This window comes from Calliopsis andreniformis, chromosome 12 (genome assembly GCF_051401765.1).
Source record: "Calliopsis andreniformis isolate RMS-2024a chromosome 12, iyCalAndr_principal, whole genome shotgun sequence".
NCBI classification, from domain to species: Eukaryota; Metazoa; Arthropoda; class Insecta; order Hymenoptera; family Andrenidae; genus Calliopsis; species Calliopsis andreniformis.
In genome coordinates, this window is record NC_135073.1 from 12,710,922 (window position 1) to 12,734,831 (window position 23,910).

Sequence of the window (23,910 nt, forward strand, 5' to 3'; positions counted from 1 at the left end):
CGGAAACCTGAGACGATCGATTACAAGATAGGCCAGTCCTCTTGGTGCTTCCTGTTAGAGAATACCTAACCCGAGTATTCAGCAGGGTAACTCTTGGCGGGCGGGCTTTGTCATATGTTTCATAGAGTTCATGGTACATCAGGGGTTGTCCGCCTTCATTATATTGTGCACCTGCTCGAGCTTGTACGCCAGTCTCTGCTTCTGCGAGAACTCGTCCTCCTCCAGGGTGACTATCAGCTGTTCGTTGTACTTACTCGCGTACGTATACAACTCGTAAAGGGCGCAATTTGTGTTGAACTCCGCCGTATGCAACTGTAACAATCGAAAGAAGAATATTAGAGAGGGTATATTAAAATACACGTTTTAGGTTAGGTATGTACAAGGGAAAAAATACGAACCCTAGACTCCTCGGCAAGCATGGCATTCATGTCTTGGTCGGATATGGCTGGCATGATTTTGATATCTGAGTAGTAACGCTCTACCCACTCTTTGTACACTGGAATGTCCTTCGCGTAAAGTAATTTAGAACTCGGCGAGTCCTTACCTAGAACACCAGAAAACTGTGTTATTGAAGCCCTTAAAAATTGAAGGCTTCGCCACTGGAATTAACGACACTTACCTAATCTATGATCCGAAGTGGAACAACTGTCCATAAACGTCTGCGCCACGACAGACAGACACGAGTCGACAATATTAGACTTGTGTATATCGAAGATGAAATTCGGATTCTTGATAAGATTCACCCAAAACCTAAGCGGTAGGGAATTGCTCTTCCATGTGTGGACCACTTCAGGATCAGATATGCCGTGTTGTAGAGCTTGGTCGTCCATGAAGTCGAACATGTACTTGATGGCTAGGGGAAGGGCCGAGCCTCGATGGGCAGTGCTGAAGATGGTCTCGAATAGGTCGTCGACAAATTTCTGGAGCGTACCCTTCGTTGCCAGTAGCCTCGTCAGATAGATCTCAGAAACCATTTTGTTACCACGATCCCCTTCTTTTCGCACGTCAGAATCGTGGTGTTTGACGAGATGCCAGGCCTTCAGACCGCCATCGTGGTTCTGATTCAATGGCGACGTGGCACGGGAAAGTGGAGGGCTGGCTGAGCTGAACTTGCTCAGATTCAGGGTCTCGTATTTGTGCGACTTGTCCGTCTTCTCAGAGAGAATGGACAGATTGTAAATCGACGACTGCTTCGAGACTAAATTAAGCGACGCTCCATCTGGTACCCTGTAGTGATTCAAAGTGTTTCGCTTCTTCCATTCACCCTCCGTCTTCGTTGTCGAGTCTTCGTCGTAGAGGATCAGCCTGCCTGATGCTCCAGTTCGCCATTCTATTACGATCACAAAAGTATATTATGCCAATAAGTTCATCCTGTATCAGAGTTCACTGTTATTAATTGCTAATATTTTCGTCTTAGAATTATGGAAGCTTACCAAGATCGAGATCATCCTTCCTAGGTCTCTGGCTGTAAGGTGTGGCTCTGTAGATGGTGTCCAGTGCTTTCTCTTTGACTTGAGATATCGTGTCGCAGTCTAGAACCTTAACTGGCACGTTCTCTGTGTTGGGATCCATGCCACTGACGAAGACTGTTTGTTGGGATATGGAGACATAGACCGTCTGCAAAGTAAATCATAAATATTAGCATTTATAAAATTAATTTTTCTACAAAGAAAAGGAGATTCTTAAATACTCTTCTGATTTATTTAAAATTTGGTATTAGTATACTTGCCATTGGTTTGAAGTCGATGGACTGTCTGATCAATTTCTCTTCCGATAAAGAGTATCTTGCTTCAGATGTGATAGCATCCACGGGTCCCTTGTCAACCTGCTGTTTCACTGCGCGAAACAGGACATACAATGGCTCACCAGCGCACTCTCTCATGAATTTGTACAGGAGGAAGGTGAACCAAGCCGACAGCATCTTTTCGGCAACGCTCTCCGTTCTGAAACAGAAACACAACATTGTAAAAATTTTTGTCAAGCAATAGATCCCAACTTATATGCTCTCAAAACCTCACCGTCTAAGGAACAACTTCGGATGACTCTTCCCCTCTGTGCACTTCTCAATCAGCTCTGCCAGGAGGGTCTTCAGGATATCCGTGCAGTACTCCATTTTGCCTTGCAGCGTGACCATGATTAGACTCGCTACATTAACTCTATCCCTCATCGAGAAGTACCGATTATTCTCCAGGGTTCGCACGAAGAGGAGCAGAAACGTTTTGTTCATTATCAGTGTACCGAACAATCGCAGACCCTTCTCTTTCCGCGCCAGTTCAGGCCTATCCCACTGCAGCACAGGGCTATTGTCGTCGCTAGGGAACAGTATCATCATGGCGTAAGTGTGATAATCGAGGAAGGGTATTCCTCCGCTAGTCAAGTCGCCAGTAAGATCAGTCATCTCTGTTTGCAGTTCAGCGAAAGCTTCCTTGCACTCTGCTGCGACTCGTAGCTCAAGAATATCCATCTGCTCCTGCATGTTCTTCAGTACACGATTGCTCTCAGTAGACTTGCGGCGATAGGCGATTAGGAAGGCGATAAACACGAAGACGAGGATGACTATAGCAGCGATGACGCCAATTAGAGCTGGCTTCGACAGCGGTCCATTGAGTCCAGCTGGCAAAGCATAACTCAGCTTCCCTATTTTATATCGAAGCGTGCCACCCACGATTACTAGAACTTCTGGCAGCCCCTGCTTATTTAGCATTCCCTCTGCGTCTATAGCGAGGGGCTGGGTCAAAGGTGGCCTGCAGGTGAGCTGTTGCCTGGACAAAGAAGTGACGTTGCAGTACCCGTCGCCTATCTGCACGGTCACATCAGACTCCTGGCAGGCTCGATCAAGGTGCTGCCCGTTGATGGTCAAATAGTCGCTCTTGTAGTATTTGATCTCCTCGTCGAACACGTTGTAGATCGGATTCGGATAGAGCAGAAAATGGTTAAACCTGTGCTGGGAGAGGTTCTGCACGCCTGTCACGTTGTCCATGTGGAATCCATACTCCAGCTTCACAGGCTTCTCAGCGTCCAGCACTACGTTATCGGGAACCTCGATTGTCGGAGACTTACAAATCATACTCTCCTGACTGTGTACCTCGCACTGAGAGACGAACATCTTCTCGTCGTAGTAGACGTACATCTGAGGACTCTGTATGTAGCCCAGATTCTTGCCAGTTACAGAGATCTTTATACCCCCCGCGGGAATGCCTTTAGGGATCTTCATCTGTCCAGCCACGCCGCTCTCCACGCTCTCTATCGTTGGATCGTCGACGTATTCGAAATGTCCTTCGTAGATCCTGGCCGCCCCGTCGAATGTCATCTTCAAGGTTCCATTTTTCTTCTCGCCGCTCGCGCTGGTTATACAATAAGCCTCGGTTTTGTCCGCGGTGATGATGGTGCACGGTAGTTTGTCGATGTATGCTTTGATGGTGCTACCAGCGTTCATGTAGTTCCCTGTGATTCTTATAGTAGTGCCACCGCTCATGGGACCGTGTTTAGGGAATATGGATAGGATCTTAGGATCCACGAACTTGAAAGTACCATTTGATAAACCTCTGAAGGCTTCGATCTCCACGATCACTGGACCCTGTTTCCTGGTCTCCAGTGTTCCTGGGCCGTCGACGCGACAGACGATCTGCTTTGTGCGCACATAAAGCTCCTCATAAGGCTGGCAGCGCATTCCTCCGACCGTGATTCCGCGGAAGATGTCCTGTGAGATGGAATTATCACAGATTAGCGCTACGTAGATAAGATTACAGATAACTCTGAAGAAAAGACACTTTGCTTACCGCAAACGTTTTACCCAGATTGATGCCATGAATCGTCACGTTGGTGTTACCTTCCCAAGGACCCATCTCCGGCTCGAACGAGTGTATGACAGGATTGGGACAGGTCTGTGTGCTGTTCAGCCACGTGCCAGTCCCTCGATCGCACTGATCCATCACCTCGCATCGATCCGAGCTCTGACACCACCCACACTCGTACTTGGACGCCAGAGCCAGGCACATCCCGCAGTTGTCAGCCATGTCGCGGCAACGGTAGATCACCAGATGGATGTTCTGAGGATTATCCAATGGCTTCGAGCCGCCCCAGATGACGGCGAATGGTGCTGTGATGTTTGGCGCGCGGGACGTGTAGGAGAACTCCGTTTCGTCGCAGTAAATCGTGTCCGCCAATAAGCGAGCATTCACGCTCGTCACTCGACCCTCTATGTTGAACTGGCAGACGAACCTGGTCTGCACGATGAATTGCTGGAAAAAGAGGTATCACTTGGGTTAGCGTCAATCATACTAGAATCGCGTCTTTTCCCTTTCTTGACAACGATTCAGGGAACGTGAAAGACCCGCTAACGACACATGAAAACGTCGGGGAATTAATGTGACGCCGCTAGCGGGACTCTGTAAGCGTGATCAGGAAGGAGATGAATGGATGTTGCTGAGCATACTTACCCCGATGATGTGCACTCTAACACGGATGACCTTCTTGATGCCGGAAGATACTAGGATCTCCGGAGTGTCGGTGGCGTTCAAGGTGGGGCAGAAGCCTGGACCGCTTCTGTAGCTTGGTCCCATTCGCTGTGGATAAGAAATAGTTGGTGAATTAAAATATGGTATGATTAGGTGGGATTAGTTATTCTAATAAGGAATATTTTTCTCTTGCTACGTAGATATAAAGATTGTAACTTTCTTATGATATTTTATGATAATCTTACAAATTCCCAACGACTGTTATTAAAACACTGAACCAAACATTTACTCACACTAACTCCAGTGACCAAAATATCATTTCGACAATTCTCCGCCGTGTCATGAGTGCATCTGTGCCCATCGACACACCAGTCACAAGGGAAGCTCGAAGAGACGCACTGGGTACAAGAACTGTAGGTGTTGCAGTCAAAGAAGGTGAAGTTCGTAGCGACTAAATCTGGTCCATTGGTCATCCTCACAGACAGCTTCGCAGTGAAATGATGTTGACCTTGTGGTATGGCTGGCAGCAGATCAGTTCTGGGCGTGGTACAGTTCACGCCGAACGATTTCCTCGAGGCGTTCGTGATCAGAGTCTTATCCAACGTGGAGAACGCGCAGAGGAACTGTCCAGAAAGCGTTGGAAGATTCTCTATGACCAACTCCAAGGTCCTAGCAGTAGTGCGTTGCAACTGGTCAGGGGTGACAGTCGTGATAGTTGTGCATCTGCCACTTTTATACGAAATCCAGTACAAAGGATCCTTGGCAGCGTCCTGACAGTCGCTTCGCAGGTTGCATTTGTTCTCCAGCGAACACCAGCCGCAATATGGGTCCTTGGCACCCAAACAGTCCCAGCAGGTCTTGTACACCGAGCACTCTTGCACTTTCACCTTGGAGACAGTCTTCTCTGTCATCACGTACAAGTGCATCAGCTGAGAATCGAACAACAGGTCGGGGTTCACCGTCGAATTCCGATCGATTTCCAGGTCGCCATACTCCAGGGCTAGGGTAGAGCTCTCCACCACCACCTGCAACAACGAGTGTTATCGTGATTAATTGCGTTTCATTCGATCTTGCGTGATTCTTGAGATTGTTTGAGTCATGGGGAAACTCGGAGCTGGGAGATCGAAATCTTGGCTGGGTTTTAAACGTGGAGGGTCGACTTCAATATCGCGACAACTTATTTAACCCCTGCTTACTAAATACATGAGTTTAATTGTGAGTGTATTTTTTTTAGATAGAGGTAAGATAGCTGGCAGTCGATCCATTTAATTTTTAAAATTGTAATGTAATTCTAATATATTTGGAGACTTCAAGCTAGATAATCTTCGTATTAGATATCTGGAGCAAGTGTTAGTATTCTTTCAGTATTCTTGTGATAGAAATTCCAGGTTTGGGTACTGCAATTCAAATACAAAAAAGACGAAAAAATGATTATTAATTATAGGTGAATATACCAGTATTTTTATAGCTATAGCGACATGATATCATACCTATATTTTTGTATTTCAATTTTCATAAGACTTACTATGTAATAGACAACTGACAATTCATTCGCAGGCAATAACTGCAACCGTAGGAATCGGCCCCGTAGGCAACGATCTGTCATTTACTCTCTCGACTCAGTGAACAAACTATAGTGGGTATCTCGCGTTTCAGTGTAACTCCCAGAACGTATTATGTAGCAGAAATCAAATGAGCCCGACCATACGCGTAATCTATCTTTTCGAGTACAGTCCTCGAGTTGTTTCTAGGATCGACGATTAATTTTAACGCGTGGACAGATGGTAGCCAACGATGGGGCCGTCACAAAGTACAATTTACGTTCGTCATTCTCGCGACGCCGTTCCCTCTGCCGTTCGGCGCATTCATTTTCTCGGACTACGCCGCGAGAACCTCGTTCGTGGTCGCGGTTAAAGGGTCGCAAATTAAATCTCAGCCGGGACGAGCTTTCAGTCAGCGCTGAAACGACGGCAACGATGACGGGAGGTCTCTCTACCGGTAGAATTACGTTCGCTTGTCTAATAAAAAGGCCAGATATTCCATCCACAGGAACGCATAGCGAATAACAGTAATCACCGTGATGATGAACTGGCTACTCCTGAGCCTCTCCCCGCGCTTGTTGCTTCTTCCACAGAAGAATTTCGCTTGGCTCGAGGAACACGTGGACGACGTGTCTGGCAAATGCATTAGCACACAGCGGTCGCCAGGTGAAAGTTTCGAAATGATGTCCCTGGTTATAGACATGCACGAGTAGCTTTTATATTAGACTACTTATCGCGCGAATATCATTCGCCTATGAGTGGTATTCAGCGTTTCTAAAGACGCTATTCCCGCTTGGAGGTCAGAGTTGAAAGTATTTTAAGAGCCAGCGTGGAAATTTGATTAGAGTTTCGAGGAACGAAAGGATTTTATGAAGAACGACTGTTTCTAATCTCTGGGTCCAAATAAAGTCCAAAGTAAATGTAAAGTAGATCGGAGTAAATGTGAGTTTTGAAGGAAAGTGTCAAGAATCTTTTTCCTACGCATTTGCAAAAGTTAGTCTTAGTAGACACAAAATGAGAGCCCTATGGCCACGTCTAGCCCTTCTTCTCCCTTTAATTCAATCCTGAGAAGCTTGAAAATTGATTTCCATTATTATGCTATATCATTAAAGTATAATAGCGAAAAAATGTCTAAGCTGTAAATAAGTCGTTCAAGAAGGAATTCTCCGGACTTTGAGATGAGAGTATCTCCTTCCGCTTGCAAATGAGTTAATTACCAGCAGCCATATCTGCTCATGGTAATTTATAACGACTCACTCGGCGTGCTTTTGACGTAGCACCGAGGAAGCTGCTCTTCAACTTAAAGTTACGTAGCGTGTAATCAAAGCTTCTTTGTATGTCGAAGGAAATTCGTTGATTGCCTCTAGAACAATTTCACGGCGAGGAAACGCTCCCACGCCTCGTTTTTTTTTTTTTAACCCGTAGAAAATAGCCGTTCTTTCACACTCATCTCGCCGAGTCTTTCGCCTTCGCGCGAGGTTTCAAACACTCGTTATCTCTCACTCGCGTTAAGTCCTTACGCCTTGTACGTTTTCTCCCTCAAGTTCCCGCTCGATTTTCTATATCACCTTCCTCCTCTTTTTTTTCGCCACCCCCCGCCGTCCGTGTTGCACCGTTCTATTTCAAACACACACCAGGCTAATATTACTTCAAAGCGTCGGCGGTTCTGCAAAATCCATGCCGCACGCCCGGCGGAAAAAAGGATGCCTGATTAAACGATAAAGCTGAAAGGGGCATTTATTAACTTTTCTTGAGAAGTAATATTCGGGCCTAGAACGAGTTTCGCCTCTAATAAAAATTCGAGAGAAAGGGATGGAGAAATTTACCTCGATTACCGATGGAAACTTTTATGAAAGTTTCGCCAACGCGAGGAAATTAACGAGCACTCAGTGGTCTAGTTTTTCGTGGGTCTCGTATGAGAATCACAATTTTTGGTGGAACTTTTTATTTCCAGGTCGGCTGTTTCAGTTCCCTAACTGTGTCATGGAACAGTTAAGTTTTTATATACGTAGATTAAGAAAGGGGATTAAGTCCTGAAAAATGAAGTGATTTCGTTCCACTTAATAAAAGAGTGCAAGTGTGCCTTGCAACTGCAGTGGGACGTCTGTCAAAAAAGTGTACAGTAGAATGACAGAATTTATTGTGGGAGAATTTTAACAACCCTTAATTGTCCCTGACCTCAACACCCTATCCATTGGAAGGAGGCACATGATTACCATTGGGGCCTCGAAATAAAAACCCAGATTGAGTGATACGATAAAAGACAGAACACGACCAAACAAGTTGGAGGTGTCAGACTGCAAAGACGGATTACTTAGTACTGAGTGGTCAAGGTGATCATACCTCTCGTGTACTTATAAGTTACAGAAAACTTCATTCCTATATTATTAAAAACCATCCTCTTCCTTTTTTCTAATCCAAACTGCAACAGAGTTCCAGCGCGCCCCTGATATCAGGATCACTCTACGTTCCAAGCTCCAAATTCGATATTCCCCGAAAACCCTCCAATTGCATCCCCAATATCCCCCGATATCCTCCAAGGCAGCCACTCGATCGTCCATTTAAAGTGCCCCATCCGAAGGTCGATACCTTTACCTCCACGGAATCCCCCTGGCGCACGTGCATCGTTCACGAGCGTTGCATCAGCCCGAGGATCGCTGCATCCTCGAAGAGGGTGGTCATCGCTCGGGACAGTAAAAATCGTTGGAGGTTTCGCGAGGGAAGAGGCGGCCAGCTATACAATTAACATCCACCGACGCCAGGGCACCGAGGGCCCGCGGTAGCCTGATAATTATTGTTATTATTTCTGCACGCGGGGCCACAGAGATTGCAACATAGTGGTCGGCGTGATCGGCTGTCCCGGGCAAGTCGATTCGTTATTCGGGCCAGAGGTCACGTGCCAGAGCCGCTTCCTTCTACGAGGACGAGAGACTGGCCGTGGCCGAGGGGGCTTCCCTTCTTCCACGCCACGGTCTTGAACTCTGTCTCCTTTCTATCGTGCGGTTCATCGCGGCCGATGCATGCGCGGCGTGCAATTAAACGGTTGGGAAAATAAAAGGTTAAGGCTGCTGCCCCGTTAGGCTTCCATGCTCGCAGCGATAACTAGGCACGCCTGTTTCGTGGGTGGGAAGCGACGACGATCGAAGGATACGCGTAGCACGAGGCGGCTGGGCGAATTTCGCGGGGAAAATTCTACTGTTCCGCGTTCTGCCCTTTTTACGATCGACGCCCGTCTCTAGTCTGCCGTGACGATACAGGTGATACGGATTATAGGGAGCGCTGATGGAAGAGGAGATTGTGGGGGAGACTTGGAGAGACGTTCTGAGAATCGAGGTGCATTGGCTTGTGGGAGAGGTATTGTAAGTACTATGGCCCTGGGGGCAGTTAAGGCTCGTATCCTTTTTTAATTTGCTATCATAAAGGCAGTTTTTGTAACATGTGAGCAGGAGAAATACCACCCCTGGCGAAGAGCTTTCGATCAAATTCAACGATAGGAAGTTATTTAAAAATATTGTCATTTCTGAAATGTAAAATGCTATCGAATGAACTGTAAAATGTAGGAGAATATTATATACATGTTGTCACATCGATTAGGTAATCAAGGAAGTTTTATCAATTTTAGAATTGAAATAAGGTATAGTAGAGCATCGATTATTCGACACACTAGAAGATACAAACCTGAAATATTCCTTTGGTAGTTTCCTTCAGTGTCAATCAATGACCTACTGAACTCATACTATTATTGCATCGAATATCCATAATTTGACTAACAGAAATTGTTAATAATCGAGGTCCAATTAATGAAGATTCTACTGTAGAAGATAAGTAGCTTAAAATATCTATATGTCGGAGTAATTATCCTCCTCTACTACTATCATTTAAAGTTTCTTCTACTTAACTCCCTTCAATTCGCAATCACTGAACCTCCTCTAAAAATAATTCATTTCTACATAAATCACCACACTTATATCTTCTCGCACCTTCTCTTGCCTCATTCCTCTCACTCCTTCCCCTTCGCAAACTCTCACGAAACAAAACCCATCTAATTGATACCAAGCCATCGATCCCAGTCAATAAATCTACGAAGCCTATCTCCCATCTCCAATAATCTAAGAATAAACCAAACACGAGAGTTGCATCACACACCAGCATCGAACTCCGCAGCCACAAGGTACCCGCAAATAACCGCGAAGTCGCATCGCGATGCATTTAGCTTTCACTTTTATCTTCACTTTCCCAGATTTACCCAGCTCCCGTTACCCTTTTCGCCCAGTATAAATTCCCTCGTAAAATTGATTGTCCGCCAAGATACACAGGCGGAAATTGAACCGTAAAAGTGAAATACAGCTGTGCTCGCGGGGGAGGCAGAAATTTCTGTGGACCCGTGGGGCGAACGAAAGGTCAGGCATCGTGAGGTCGAGGCTCGAGACGAACAGGCGTCTCGAATGTTTAAGCAGCTCGGGAATGATCGATGGGCCATGGAAAATCGTTATAATTCTCGGGCTACCGACGCGGTAATTGCTCGTTAGATCGGCGCTGCCGCATTTTTCCTCCTATTTCGTCGAAAACGACCTGAGAACCGCCGACAAAGATGCAATCCTGCTCGGAAAAGCTCGACAGTCCATCGGTATTTCACATTCCCACGATTGCCCCCGCGTGTCGAGAATGAAAGATTAATCTGCTGGCTGCTTGTTAAATATAATAATATGACTATCAGCCGACACGGACTAAGCAGGATTCCTGGATCGGCAGGCCTCAATTACACTCGTATCTTCCATGCAGCGACAAGGAATGGTAATGGAATAAAAACCTCGCCCCGCAACTTTTCATCGCGATTTTTTAACAAGATTAAGACGGATAGCGTTAGCGCCAGGCAAAGTATGATCCCCTTTTTTTTTTGTTAATGGTCAATTAGCGGAATCGCAGGCTGTTAATGTGGAAACGAGTTCCTAGCTTGAGTGGTTTTGTCATGAGCTGGAGTTAGAACGTCGTTACGAGTCAGAAATTGAAATCTAATTCTATTTTGTTTCTGCTTTTTTCTTGGTGATTTACTGAGTGTGTTGAGATAAGTATAACTGAGTGAGAGATGAGTCTGTAAATGAAGAAAAGAGAGAAATAGAATTTGTTCATTTGAGGATCTGCTTTCTAGATTCCGAAGAATCGACTGTGAAGTTTATTATTAGCGTTTCAGTAGATAAAGTCGTACGTGGCCAGACCAAGTGTTCTTCTTACCCCAGATTTCTCTAAAATGCTTAAAATACCTGAGATTAAAAATGAACCTACAAGAACCTATAATTCAAATTCCTATTTATTCAAGGATAATTTTATTTCTCGCTTTTTTCCAATTTAAGTTTACTTATAGGTTCCACTACCAGCTCTCAGACACCTTGAATAATTTCATAAGCAGAAAAGAGTCGAATAATTTTCTTCCGCCTTATGCATTCACCTTCTCGCAGTTAAATAGAAATAAAGGGGCAGATTAATCTTCGGAATCCTCGAGTAAAAAGCAACCACGGAAATCGAGAGAATCAATTGAAACCAAGATAAACAAGAAAGAAAAACCGGTTGAACGAAACAGGCACAGAGGGCTAAGGGCGATCGTGAATTTATCAATCTATCTGGAGGGTAGTATCCTTCTTTTTCCTTCTTTCTGCTGGACCTCTTCCTTTTAACCCTCGACACCCAACGCGCCGATTAAACGACACCGCAATCTTCCATCCAGCGTGTTACACGGGACAAGCTTCAGTATTATCAGACAAGTCAATGGTACAAAGATTCGAATTACTGGAAACCAGGTGTACTTAATTCCTAGCTAATTATCTTAAAATTGTCTTTTACATTTTTCTCTATTCTCTTAGACCCTGGTGTCTTAATTTTTTTCTGTTGGTTCTAATTTTCTGGTCTCTACAAGGAAACGTATTTTCTGGTTATGAGCTCACTGATAAATTCTTGAATGATACGTATCTTGAACGATTCGTGGGAAATGAGTTTTGTTTTAGTAAGACTACATCAAATGTTGAGCTAAATAACAGTAGACAAGTTGAGCTTAGAAAAGAGATTTTCTAAAAGAGTCTAATTACATAAACTTCAAAAATGTGAAATATTCAAAATAGTCAACATCTTCAAAATCTCTCCCTGGTCTTCGAGGACCTATAAAAAAGGTATTTGAAAAAATTCCAAAGACAATACTCAAAGCGATTAGCGCTCCACCCCATCGCTAGTCACAAGCTCGCAGGGAGACGCGCCAGGACGTAATAATCACGTGACTGCAAAGAACAAACCCATGGAATCAATAAAAGGCGAGGCGAGTGCAAAAAGGAGGACTCTGGCTGAAATAAAGGCAGCCATCTTTTTTATTCGCGGCGATCCAGCCGACGCTGAACGCCAGACACAAAGAAACTAATAACGCCTGATACAAAGCTACCAAGAAGTTGGTGGACGTCTTAATTGCTCGCCTCGTTCTCTTCCCTCTCCCCAGCCACCCTTAATCCCTGTCTCGCGAGCATTTTTCGCGTATTATACGTGGACGCGCGAAAGCGTGGGCACCGTCGATACATCGTTTGTTCGAAAGGAAGAAGGGGAGCCAGGGAAAGAGAGAAAAAGGGCCACGAATCGAGCCTCGACATTCCTGAATCGATTTCGAGTCGGAGCGTGTTCGCGCGTCCCACGTAACATGCTCGCACGTTCGCGCGCATTAATGGGCCCTCGAAATCCGGCTTAAGCGCGCTGCACACTCCGTGTTCCTGCAATTAGTTCACTGAATCGATATCAGTTGGGAAATTGACCAGGCGAGACGATGAAGTTACATTGAGAGCATCTTGGAGCCGATTGGGTAGAAAAATGTGGACACGAGGTGGGAAGATTCAGATTGGGTCAAAGGACAGAGAAATGATCGATTATAAAAGTAATTCTATGTTGCTAAAACTGTGTCCATTTGGTATCCTGTGTCTATTTAAATGTGTTTTATTGAATCCCTTCAAAATTTCACAAAATTAATTTTCTTTATATATATATTAGTTCAATGCCTTACTTTTTTATGTCACTTTAGGGCAGAGTTTCTCAACAAGGGAAATATTGCTCCCAAAGGTATCAACATCAAATCTGTGGGCTCATTTGAAGAAAAGGAAGATAAGGACAAAAAAAATGACAATAGAGTCATAGCCAGAAGAGATTGAGAAATCCTGCTCTAGAATCTTCCCTTTCATCCAGTAGTTGCCACAAATAAAAATTCACCACGAATAGGCTCACAGAGTCTTCCACCTGCGATCTATAATTAAACGTATTAATTGATATCCCATTACGTAACACCAGTGATACACAACGAATTACATCATAAAGGAATCTCCTCGAAGTCTACGTACCAACTACACCTTAACAGTAATCGAATACTCAATTAAAACAGCATGAAAGAGTTGCGCTGCTGTGTAACGCCCGATAGAAGCTGCGAATCTAAGCAGGGCGATGTATACATTACCGTTAATTTATAGCAGAAGTTAACCCGCAGGTTAATTTCCCCATATTATGATCATAAAACTTTCAGGAATGGATCGACGAGTGATTTTCTAATCACTCGAGGTGTGTATCACAGCAGACCAGTATATCGAAGGAACTCTACCCGTCGAATCGATTCGTCGGGCACGCTGGTGCGTCGATTTGCATGTTATAATTCAACTCCGTCGGTTTTCGAGTGTAACGCGACGCCAGTCGAGGGGACTCGAGAAAGCTAGCCGGCCAATTTGTAACGTAATTCAGAATTTCACCGGGCCTGCATACATTTTTAAGCTCGTGTTTCGCCGAGTATCAGCGCGGTCACGGTCTTCAATCTACAGTCGCGCGATTCCGCGTCAATTTTCATGCAAAAATTACCTGTCTGGGCGTGGCGATGCGCGGCGAAGTGGAATGCTCGTGAAAAATTTATAGGAACTGGACGTTCGTTGAGCCATTGACGACGTAGGATGAAATGTCGTTTGAAAAAAAAAAAAAAATAGGAAAAAAAAGTGGTGACACAGGATGCAGTTTCTGTGCCGACGATTACCTGGGTGAAAGTGACGGAAATGATGAAAATTTCCGGGAAATAAATTGTTAGAGGTGTTACGTATTAGGTGGAATAAAGTGACTCGTGTGAAAGGGGCTTAAACTCGATGAGGTTCTTGGTTCAGGCTCGAGGCAGCTTCGCGTCCTGTCAAGATGTCCTGACGGGACCGATGCGAGACCACGACAAGATTAAAGCCGTGGATGTTGTCGGTGCAACCACGGTTCTTCTCCTGGCGCATCAATATGCGTGTACACGAATCAGGAAGATACGCGAGAGGAAATTTCTTTGAGTGTCTCTGTACCTTTGTCCTTTGAATCGCTATCGTGAGAACTGAGAGAGCTAAGTGCAGTTAGTTACTTTGAGAAGAGTTTCTATCTTTTGTTTAGCGTTCAATTTTTCTATTAATATAACTATGAATTATGTACGTAGTTTTAGGGCAAAGTAACATACTATTATTAGAGTAATAGGAACCTACTTAAATTATGTTATAAGTAAAGAAGATTTTATAGTATTAATTACATCAAATACTAGACAAAGAAATTAGCTTTTCTGTTCTCATGAAAAATACCAAAAATGGACTTGGGACAGGTTAGCTCTGAGATACAGATTTAATATAGAGTTTACTGGAGCAGTTCAAAGAATCTTGAAATCATTTTTCAAGTTTCCATAGAATCGTTACCAAATACAGTAAGACAGAGATTAATTAATGATTCTAGCTTACATAAAAAAAAAAACAATTTCAGCCTCTCATTGTCGTTTCTTACATAACCATTTCGTAAGTATCGTGAGATTCACGGAAGGCTAATTTAAGTAACATCTGAATTAACGGTACGCCTCAATTGCCCTGCACCAATGGAACAATGTAACTCAATCTGTTCAGTTCCGACGTTGATTGATTGGCAAAGTGAATAGTAATAATAACGTCATTCGTTACTCGTCAATAACAATCTATATCTCGAGGCTCGTATGAAACTGAGCTGAATATTGGAAAAACGTGAAACTGTATGCAATTCTACTTAGAATATATCCTGGCAATCGAGGTGATCAATTTCCAGAGAAGGATAAATAAAAACTTCAGAAACGTGGCGAGTGGTCCACAGAGGTGGACGGCGAAAATAGAGCGATCAGGAAATTAACATCCCCTTTTCTCTCTCTTCTCTATCTAAACACGACATTCGCATTATGCATGCACGTACACTGGTACACGTGGAACACGTACGAGAGGGAGAGAAGAGAAGAACTCGCGCTTGGTATTTCTTAGGAATTTTCAAACGCATTCTCGGACACGAGTCCGCGTGGAATTCTCGTCCATCGTGATTTTTCCAACCGAATGCGCCAGGGGAAACCGAAAAACCGACTCCCCCTGCATCCCCAGGGACTAGTATTAAACGTATTTCCAGGAACTCGCCAAGAATTTTACCTCCAATTCGCGGACGCATTTCGCGCGTACCTCGCCCGATTAATTCGCGAACCAACGAACAGAAATGACGCGAATAATTTCTACAAGAGGCACAGGGAAGTCTTAATTCCTCCTGGGGAACAACTTCTGGCAAAATGTCTAATATTCCTGGTAATTTATTCAGTTTTAACTAGGAGGCTTCAAGCCTGATTTCTTGTTTCATTTCATGGTGGGGGAGCTTGAGCTTCTGACGTTTTCAAGTGGGGACTCAGAGAGGCCTTTTTATTAGATATCTGTGGAGTATTTCTTTTTAGTGTTTTAGGAACACTGTTGGAATTATGGGGCTACAGAAAATTATAAACTTTAAATGTCGAAAGAGGAAACAAATCAGTACCCTAATATCTGTTAGGTACTCACTTGGAGAACTACTTAGATTTTTCAATTTTTTGAAATACTTTTTTTAGCACATTTGGAAAGAAAAAGAATCTAAAAGATTGAGAAAAAGAATCTAATTTATTTTCTTATACCTATCAAGTGCCTATAGTATGGATTACACCTCACCACAGTTTTGCTTAGAAGAACTTTTCCAAATAATTCTAAAATACCTATAAACCATTCAACTCAGGAGTCACAAGCTATCCACTAATATAATGCCCATCTGCATTTATACACTTCTTCTGCAAATAAAGCTCCACCTCGTCGCCCACCTCCAAAGCTGTTCCAACATCAACAAAACACATCGATCGATCAGGCATAGCGAGACATTAAGAAATGATGCTTTTTCCATTCCATTTATCAAGGCTCGAACTTTCCAGGATCTTTTCCTGCATAGTTTAATCACGGAACCCACTTCGACACGGCCGAGATATATATCGCGGAAAAAAGAGTCAACATCGGCGAACTTTAAAAAGTTCCACATTTCCTTCGACGAATACCCAGGGTGGTCTTTTCTCTCACCCCATCCCCGATCTTCTCGGGGAAAAGAAAATAGACTTTCGAGCGTAAGCGATATTCCTGGCACTCCGTCTCCCCGCGACTTAGCGAACTTTTAAAAATCGAACTCGCGGGCATTATCGACGGGTCGAGTTAAGAAGCCACGCGATAATACTCTTTCGCCTTTCTCGCGCAGTTTCGCGAGAGCCTCGCCAGAAGTGAGATAACACTCGCGAATCCTCGACTCGGTCCTGGCTCGAATAAAAGTTCCGCGGACTGTTTGCTTCCGCGTTCCTTTATCGCCGCTGTCCAATCGAGATTAATTGCCATCGAATTGACCAGCGAAATCTCTATTGAAACGCGGCGCCAGAGAGGGAAAGAAGAAGAAAAAAGGGAAGAAGTTTAGGAAGTATTCCTGAAACCTAATTAACACTTTGGCCATTCTGTCGCCTGTTCGAAGGCGACAGCGTGACAGTTATGGCCGCGGTGAATTCAGTTCTTGAAGAACTGATGGGAATCAGTGGAATACCATTCGTTCATTATGGAACTGTTTTCGCATGTCGGAGTTCAATTTTGAATTATTTGCATGGAATAATCGAGTAATTCGAGACCTCCCAGAATCGCATTAAATTATTCTGATGAAGTACTTTAATATTATTATAGCACTCTGCTCCTGTTTTAGGTCAACTCTATAAAATCCATGTCTCTGTATGCATCGATTCCATTTCGTTTTATGGTAGAATGATTCTAGGAGGGAATCACAGAATTAAAAATAAAATTGAAGAAGAATTTTCCAATGGTCCAATTTCGAAACAGAAACAAGAATTGATTACTCCTTTGAAATAAGTAATTGGATGGGGCGAAATTACCGCGAGGAGTATTTTTCTCAAAGAATTAATTCAGTGCTGAGGGATCAGAAGACGAGGAAGGAATCGAAGAGAGCAGACACGAAGGGAAGGACGAAAGTCCGAGGGTTAATCGGATTTTTCGCCATAAGAATCGTGCCTTCTCACGGGGCTTGGCCAGGTTCCTTCGATTTCCTTCGGCTCTAACGACCTTACAATGGCTCCTAGGAAAGCCAGCGGCTCTGCAGCGCTCGAATATGTTGCGGGTCGGGCCGCGGAGGAAGCTGATAGAAGTAAAACTTTCCGAAGATAACGATTTTCCACGACCTTTTAACCGCGTGCTGAGCGCACTGGCTATCTCGTCGTTTATAATAAACACTGGCGCGTCGTGGAAAGTTCGTGGCCATAGTGCAATAATGTTTCGTCGAGGGGGTTCGTTAACGACTTTCCACATCGAATTTTCTCGTTTTTGAGCGCGAAATTTCATGACGTTTCGAGGCCCGCCGTCTGACGAAGCTCTTCTCCTTTTGTTTCGGACAATTGGAATTACGGTGAAAGAAATACGCCGTTGTTTCTATGAAGTTAGTTGACGGTATAAGAAACTACGACTTGGGTGAAACCATGTCTTTGTGTGTTAGAGGAAATTAAGAAGGTGACGAAAGTGGGATAGGATAATGGTACCTTTAGCTATAATTCTGTATAATAATAGAGTTGCTTATATGGTATCTGTAAAAGTTATTGAAAAATATATATCTGGAAAATGATGTTAGTAGGAGTTAAAAAATTAGGGTCCTGAGAAAAAGCATATCTAAAATTCAATTTTCAGACTTTTTGTATTATCTACATTTTCTCTCTCGATAAGAGATAACTCTTCCATACGAAGGTAAAGCTTCTCAGAGTTCAAATAGAGATTTCCAGGAACTGGAATTCAGAGAATGGAAAAGAAATATACCTAAAGTATAAAAAGAAAATAAAACGAAAGAAATTTGAATATTTAAAAAATTTGAAATTTGAGAATTTGAAAATTTAAAGAATTAAAAATTTGAAATATTAAAAAATTCGAAATTTTAAGAATTTTAAATTTGAGAATAAAGATTTAAATTAGGTAGTATTAATCCTTTAGATAGTATTTAGATAGTATTTATCCTTAATATTAAGGATATTCCTCGTTGAAATAAACTCGCAGAAGCGAAGTTCCTGTGGATGAAATAGCAAGTGGATTATGAACTCAGGCATCAGACAAAATGAGATATTTTTCTCTCGAGTCGAGTAATTTCTAGGAAGTGCCCAGTATCGACCACTTCGAAGGAGGATAGCTCGATACGATGATGTGCTAAGAGGAGCGAAGAAGTGCCGAGAGTTAACGAACTTCGAAAGGGAAGAGAAATCGCTCGGCCTTGTATTTCCCCGTGTAATATCGTCGTGTAATATATCGTCGTTCACGGGTGGCGCGCATGAACTCGGCAATTACCTATCGAACGACGTAATAGCGTAACCTTATTTATATTCCGGATTTCCAATAATGCAATTCATTAGCCACGACGCTGGTCCAGCAACGAAGAAACAATGCCCCGTCTCCTGCTGCTCCTCCTCTCCTTTACCCATTTCTTACCTCGGTGCATCTTCTTGCCTCAACCTTTTCTCCTCGTTTCCTACATTCTCATATACAGGGTGTTCCTTTAATTTTCTCGCGAAGAGTTTATCGGTGAACGTAGCTCCTTTTTTAGAATTAAATTTCACGAGAGAAAGAGAGGATTTAGTTTAGTTGAGCTAGTCTTTGAGGATAAACGAAAGTAACCCTCTGTCTGACTGTGGCTTTCCGTTTTCACTGGTAATTGGAATGGAAGAAACTTTTCTCTGTATTAAATTCGACAAGCAGATTAGTTGTAATGATTATTAAGGTTGCTAAAGGAGGCTTATTTTGGACCCCAAAATTCTGATTTTAATTAAACTTCGCGCAACTGTGGAGCTACAAAGATATATTAAAAGAAAAAGAATAGAGATACAAGAATAGGAGTATATTCAGATCTGCAAAGTGTTTTAATTTGAAAAACACTGCTCTTTGAATGTTTTAATGTACTGTGAGTTTCGTTAAAATTAAAATTCTTCCTTGAGAGTGTAACTAAAATTCTGTGTCTACATCTGTTTTCTGCGCCAGAGAACGCCTCTCTTTTATTCTCCCCCGCACATTTCACGACCCTTACCGCGGGTCGATATTTCAAAGGGGAAAATCATATTCATGGAAAATTCCCGTAACAGATTCAGTGAAACACCCTGTACACGCACTACTTTTATTCCCCGCCACTTTAATCCTTCAGCCCCAGCCTCCACTTCTTAACCCTCCCCTCTGTTCCTTACGTTCTTCCGCTCCCTTTTCCCCAGGATCTTCTCCATTTCGCGCAGCCCGTACGCTTCGGTCCACTTTTCTCCCTTTTTTTCCCCCGAAAAGGGGAAGAAGGAAGCTTCATCCAGGCTACGTGCAACGACACACTAATTCTCGTCCACCGCTCAGCCCTCTTTTCTTCTCTTCCTCTCTCCCATTCTCGTCGTTATCGTCTCTCGCGTTTAGCCGCGATCCGTGATTCTTCCTGTCCCCGTCATTTCCTTTTCCAGCCAGCTTATTTTCTTACCTCGACCCCTCCTTTACGGCAGGCATCTATCTCCATCTTTGTGGTCGCTTCCCTCATTGAAAGACTCGCGACGATGCACTGGCCTAAGACTCCTTCATTCGCCTCGGAGGAAACTCTTCCTCCTTCTCGCCGTTACGCTCGCTCGTCTTCCGTAACCTTTTATTTATATTACTCTTATTCCTCGACCCGTCCTCTCGTCCTTATTCCGACCTCCCCCGACCACGCCAGCCGCGATTCAACTCTCGTCTGAATTTACACGTGCAGAGTTGCCGAGTATTTGCGGGGACTTCCGTTCCTCGGCTCTGAATGGAGGTCAATGTGTGCGTGGAATGGTGAATTAAGCAGAGGATATCCTTGGGATAATATTCTTTCACGCGGGAGTGAGAAGCAGTGAGTTGGAGTTTATTATTCTGGAGGCGGGGAATTTGAATTTGAATTTGAATTTGAATGTTTGTACAGGGTGATCAGTTTCACTGGAATCGCTCTAATGAGTGTTGACAGCTCTTGCAATGGTAACAGTATTTACAATAAGTGTTTCTAACACTCAGAGGGTTTCAAGCTAAAGTGATTATATTATATTCGTTGATCATGATAGGTATTCGTTTTTCTACTAATTCAATGTTGAAATTATTAAAGCAGGAGATTTCCTCTGAGCAATGAAAAATAGAACAAAAATATGTATAGTATGGTATTTTACAAGATCTCAAAAAACACTGTTCCAGGTCTCACTCGTCGATGCGTTTAATATAGCATCAGGGACGTCGAATTTTTTCGTACACCAATTATAAGTAATTACTCTACATACAGTGCACGTATACCTCGCCAGGGCAAAAAGTTTCACGAAAATCAAATCAAACAGCAATTTCGAGCAACAATTAAATTGCCGCCAGCGTTTTCAGCAGAAAAACACGTTTTGCGTGAAAGAACAGCTGCGATAATGAATATCGAACTTTTTTGCATTCTCGCCTTCATAATTACGATATTACACAGTTTCAGTGAAATTCTGTGGACCTAAAACGTAACTGAGAATTTATTTGACCTCTTAGAGATCCAAGAATATCCTTCGAGCATTCTTCGCGAATGTTCGAAGTTGTATTTCATTCTGTTCAGATTATTCTTAAATCTGTCGCCCCGCTATCCTCTCTCTCCTCATTTTTCTCGGTCGTATACCTCCCTCGCCCCTTTTTCTCTCCCTTATTGCCCATTACCCTTCGACGTAGCGGGTGCAACCCTTCGGGAGCAGCGTGGAAAGGGTGGAAGTGGCTGATGGCCCAGTGACGCGGTATCCATTGTTTACGAGACTGCGAAATAATTTTATGAGGCGCTGCCGCATCTTTTATTACGTTTTTATATATTCGCTCGAACGTGCGCAAGCTGTACACGAACCACTACCAGCTCTGGGGAAAAATGGACGAGCGTTGAATTACGAAAGATAAAATGTAGCTGCTAGCTTCGTTCTCGAGTGATTCATTTCTATGGACGACTTTTAGTCTGCTTCCCTCTACCCCTTCGAGCTTTATAATACCCTTTCCTTCGCGATAAATTAGGTTCCAGATTACAGTTCCTCTGGAAGTCTTATGTGTCTCGAGGAAATGGAAATGTTTTTCAGTTTCTTCGGAATTAGAGCCAAGCATGAAACCTAGTTTTCTGTGTATACTTTTTTGGGGGGGAATTTTTTCAGATTCAGAAGTCAGAATATTTTTCAAGTTTTTCAGAATGAGGGTGAAATTCGAAATTTTCTAGGACAGACCATATTCGCAGAATATTAATTTCTTTACAAATTTTTTGAGATTCAGAAGCAGAAATATTCTTCAATCTCTCCCGACAGAAACTGTAAAAATATGATAAATACTGACACAGTATAACTGCTTCAGTCCTTCAGAATTTTTTCGAAAATCAGAAGCTTTCATATACATTCATCACAGACTTATACTTCAACCTCTTCTTTCCCCAATTTCAACACAAGAATCCTTTTTCCTCCACTTTCCGTAACCCAAAGTTTGCGCACTCAGCTCTCTTCTCTATCCCCGTTTCCCAGAATACTGACATCCATCGACGTTAAAAATTTCCGCCGAAAACGTTGTTGCAAACAGTGGAAGACAGTTCAAGCAGCGAGGAAATATTCTCCTGCAGAATTCTGTTGCTTTCGCAGCTTTTCCACCAAGCTGTCGGACCTCTTTCCGCGCTGTAACACCGTAACGCTATTTTCCGCGTAGAATTCTCTTCAGATTCAGCGCACGGCTGGCAATAATGCGCTGCTTGGAACAGAGTGCTTCGTCACCTTCGGACTTCAGCCACGTATCGAATAAACCGCGCGACTACTCGCTCGCTGTTTACTGTTTCCTTGCACGCGTTCCTCCAGCAGTTATAACAGGGGGAAAAGAATTCCTCGCCAATCCTTTTTAAACAGCTTCGACAGCGTTCTGGTAATTAGACAACGACGATCAGGACTGGATTCAGATTTTGTGAAGCTAGGGCTGAGCAATGGAAGTGGAGGAAGTGGTGATGATATAATAATTTTCCCTAATTTCTGAGAGGATTTTATGAAGGATAACTGTGCTGATAATTGTGTAAGTGGTCTTAGTCTAAAATCTGAAAAATAGAATTTATCACTTATTTGGAGTTTCCTCGGTGTACGTTACATGATAAATGGTACAGTATTTCCTGAAATTTATTTCACGTAGTACGTGAGAAAATGGGCCTCTTCAAGGCTGAGGCCCAAGGCGATAGCCCCCCTAGTCACCCTCTTAATTCAGGTTTGACATTTATGGAACAGGTGTGCGATCTCTAACGTCTACTTTCCGTCCCGAAGAAGAGTGGACGACGATCCTCGTCGGTTTCTTGTTGAATGAATAGTCTAATCAATGGGGACAAAGGCGCTGCCTCCTGTCTAATTTAATCTCAAGGCAAACGAGGAAGAAAAAGGCGAAGAAGAAGAAGATTAACCATCGTTGCGTGTTCTTGGATTACTCATCGATTTCCCTCCATTAAAGCGGAGCTTCATTGTACCTGAGTCGCGTACAGAGCGATGGAGCGCGAGACTCGTGGTTTATTTGCAGCGTTTGCAAGGTGACTCGCGTCTTATCGCGCCCAGCGCAGCGCGTAACAGCGCGAGATGTGGTCAAGAACGCGCGGCGAGAGTGAAAGTGAAAATCGGCTAAAAATACGTCGTCCACGCGGCTGCAGAGGGAAAAGGGGGATACTGGCATAAGAGGAAATGGGAAACGATGGTGGGGAAGGGCAACGCGACTATTGATTTACGCTACAATGATATGGAATTAAAAGCGTGCTTTGGCTCGTGCCTCGCGCTCATTTCTGATAATAGTCATTTTCGCGCGGGAAGAATTTCTCCAATTTTTTTCATTTCCAAGTATTCGAACAGTTACCTCATCAATTTTCTAATTTTCTTATTTCAAAATCGTTGATTCTGTGTAGAATTCGAGGAAAGAGTAAGAAAGAAACATTTTTATTAAGTATACAGGGTGATCAGTTTATCTGGAAACCCTTCGAGCGTTGACAGCATTTATTGTAAATGCTGTTAACATTGTAGGTGCTGCCAACACCCATGTGTGTACTATGGTGACGTCGGCGATATATATTTTAATGGGTTGAGGAAAGTGAAAGCTTCAGTCTGATAAAAAAACAAATCAATCTAAATATGTCGATGCAATAAATGTCTCTCTAAAAATCAACTTCTTATTGAGCCAGCCATTTAAGATAGGCATAATTCCCTATAATTCTACTGGCATTCTAGAGGTACCCAATAAAAATGAAAAAGAAAATATTGATCTGGTAATGAGTGCAGACGATCAGAGAAGAAACATTCCTCCGTACAAAATAACCAGTAAGTCAAAGCATGTTAATCGCTAATACTATTTGAACAGAAATACCATGATCAACCGCGTCGGAGTAGATTAAGATTTTTTCTCTATAATTCCCAAGAAACATCGAAATCTGAGACTCGAATGAATTACTATTACCTGCGGGTATTATTTAGTTGGCTGAAGCACGATTTCGTTCATTTAAATTCTTTCATAATTATGCAGTCATAGCGTTTTAACGGTGGAAAC

At 43.3% G+C, this 23,910-nt stretch overlaps 1 protein-coding gene across 1 annotated transcript in view; it reads right to left on the reverse strand.

The window, feature by feature from the left end:
• Plexa (plexin A) overlaps positions 1-23,910 on the reverse strand; it is a 247,758-nt gene continuing 223,848 nt past the window's right edge. Inside the window, exons 4-12 of the mRNA XM_076389982.1 lie at positions 4,751-5,482; positions 4,440-4,565; positions 3,780-4,241; positions 2,019-3,700; positions 1,730-1,943; positions 1,434-1,617; positions 620-1,330; positions 399-544; positions 1-312 (exon numbers count right to left, since the gene is read on the reverse strand). Coding sequence (XP_076246097.1) covers positions 139-312; positions 399-544; positions 620-1,330; positions 1,434-1,617; positions 1,730-1,943; positions 2,019-3,700; positions 3,780-4,241; positions 4,440-4,565; positions 4,751-5,482 — 4,431 coding nt within the window. The 3' untranslated portion in view covers positions 1-138. The remainder of the gene's footprint in view (positions 313-398; positions 545-619; positions 1,331-1,433; positions 1,618-1,729; positions 1,944-2,018; positions 3,701-3,779; positions 4,242-4,439; positions 4,566-4,750; positions 5,483-23,910) is intronic.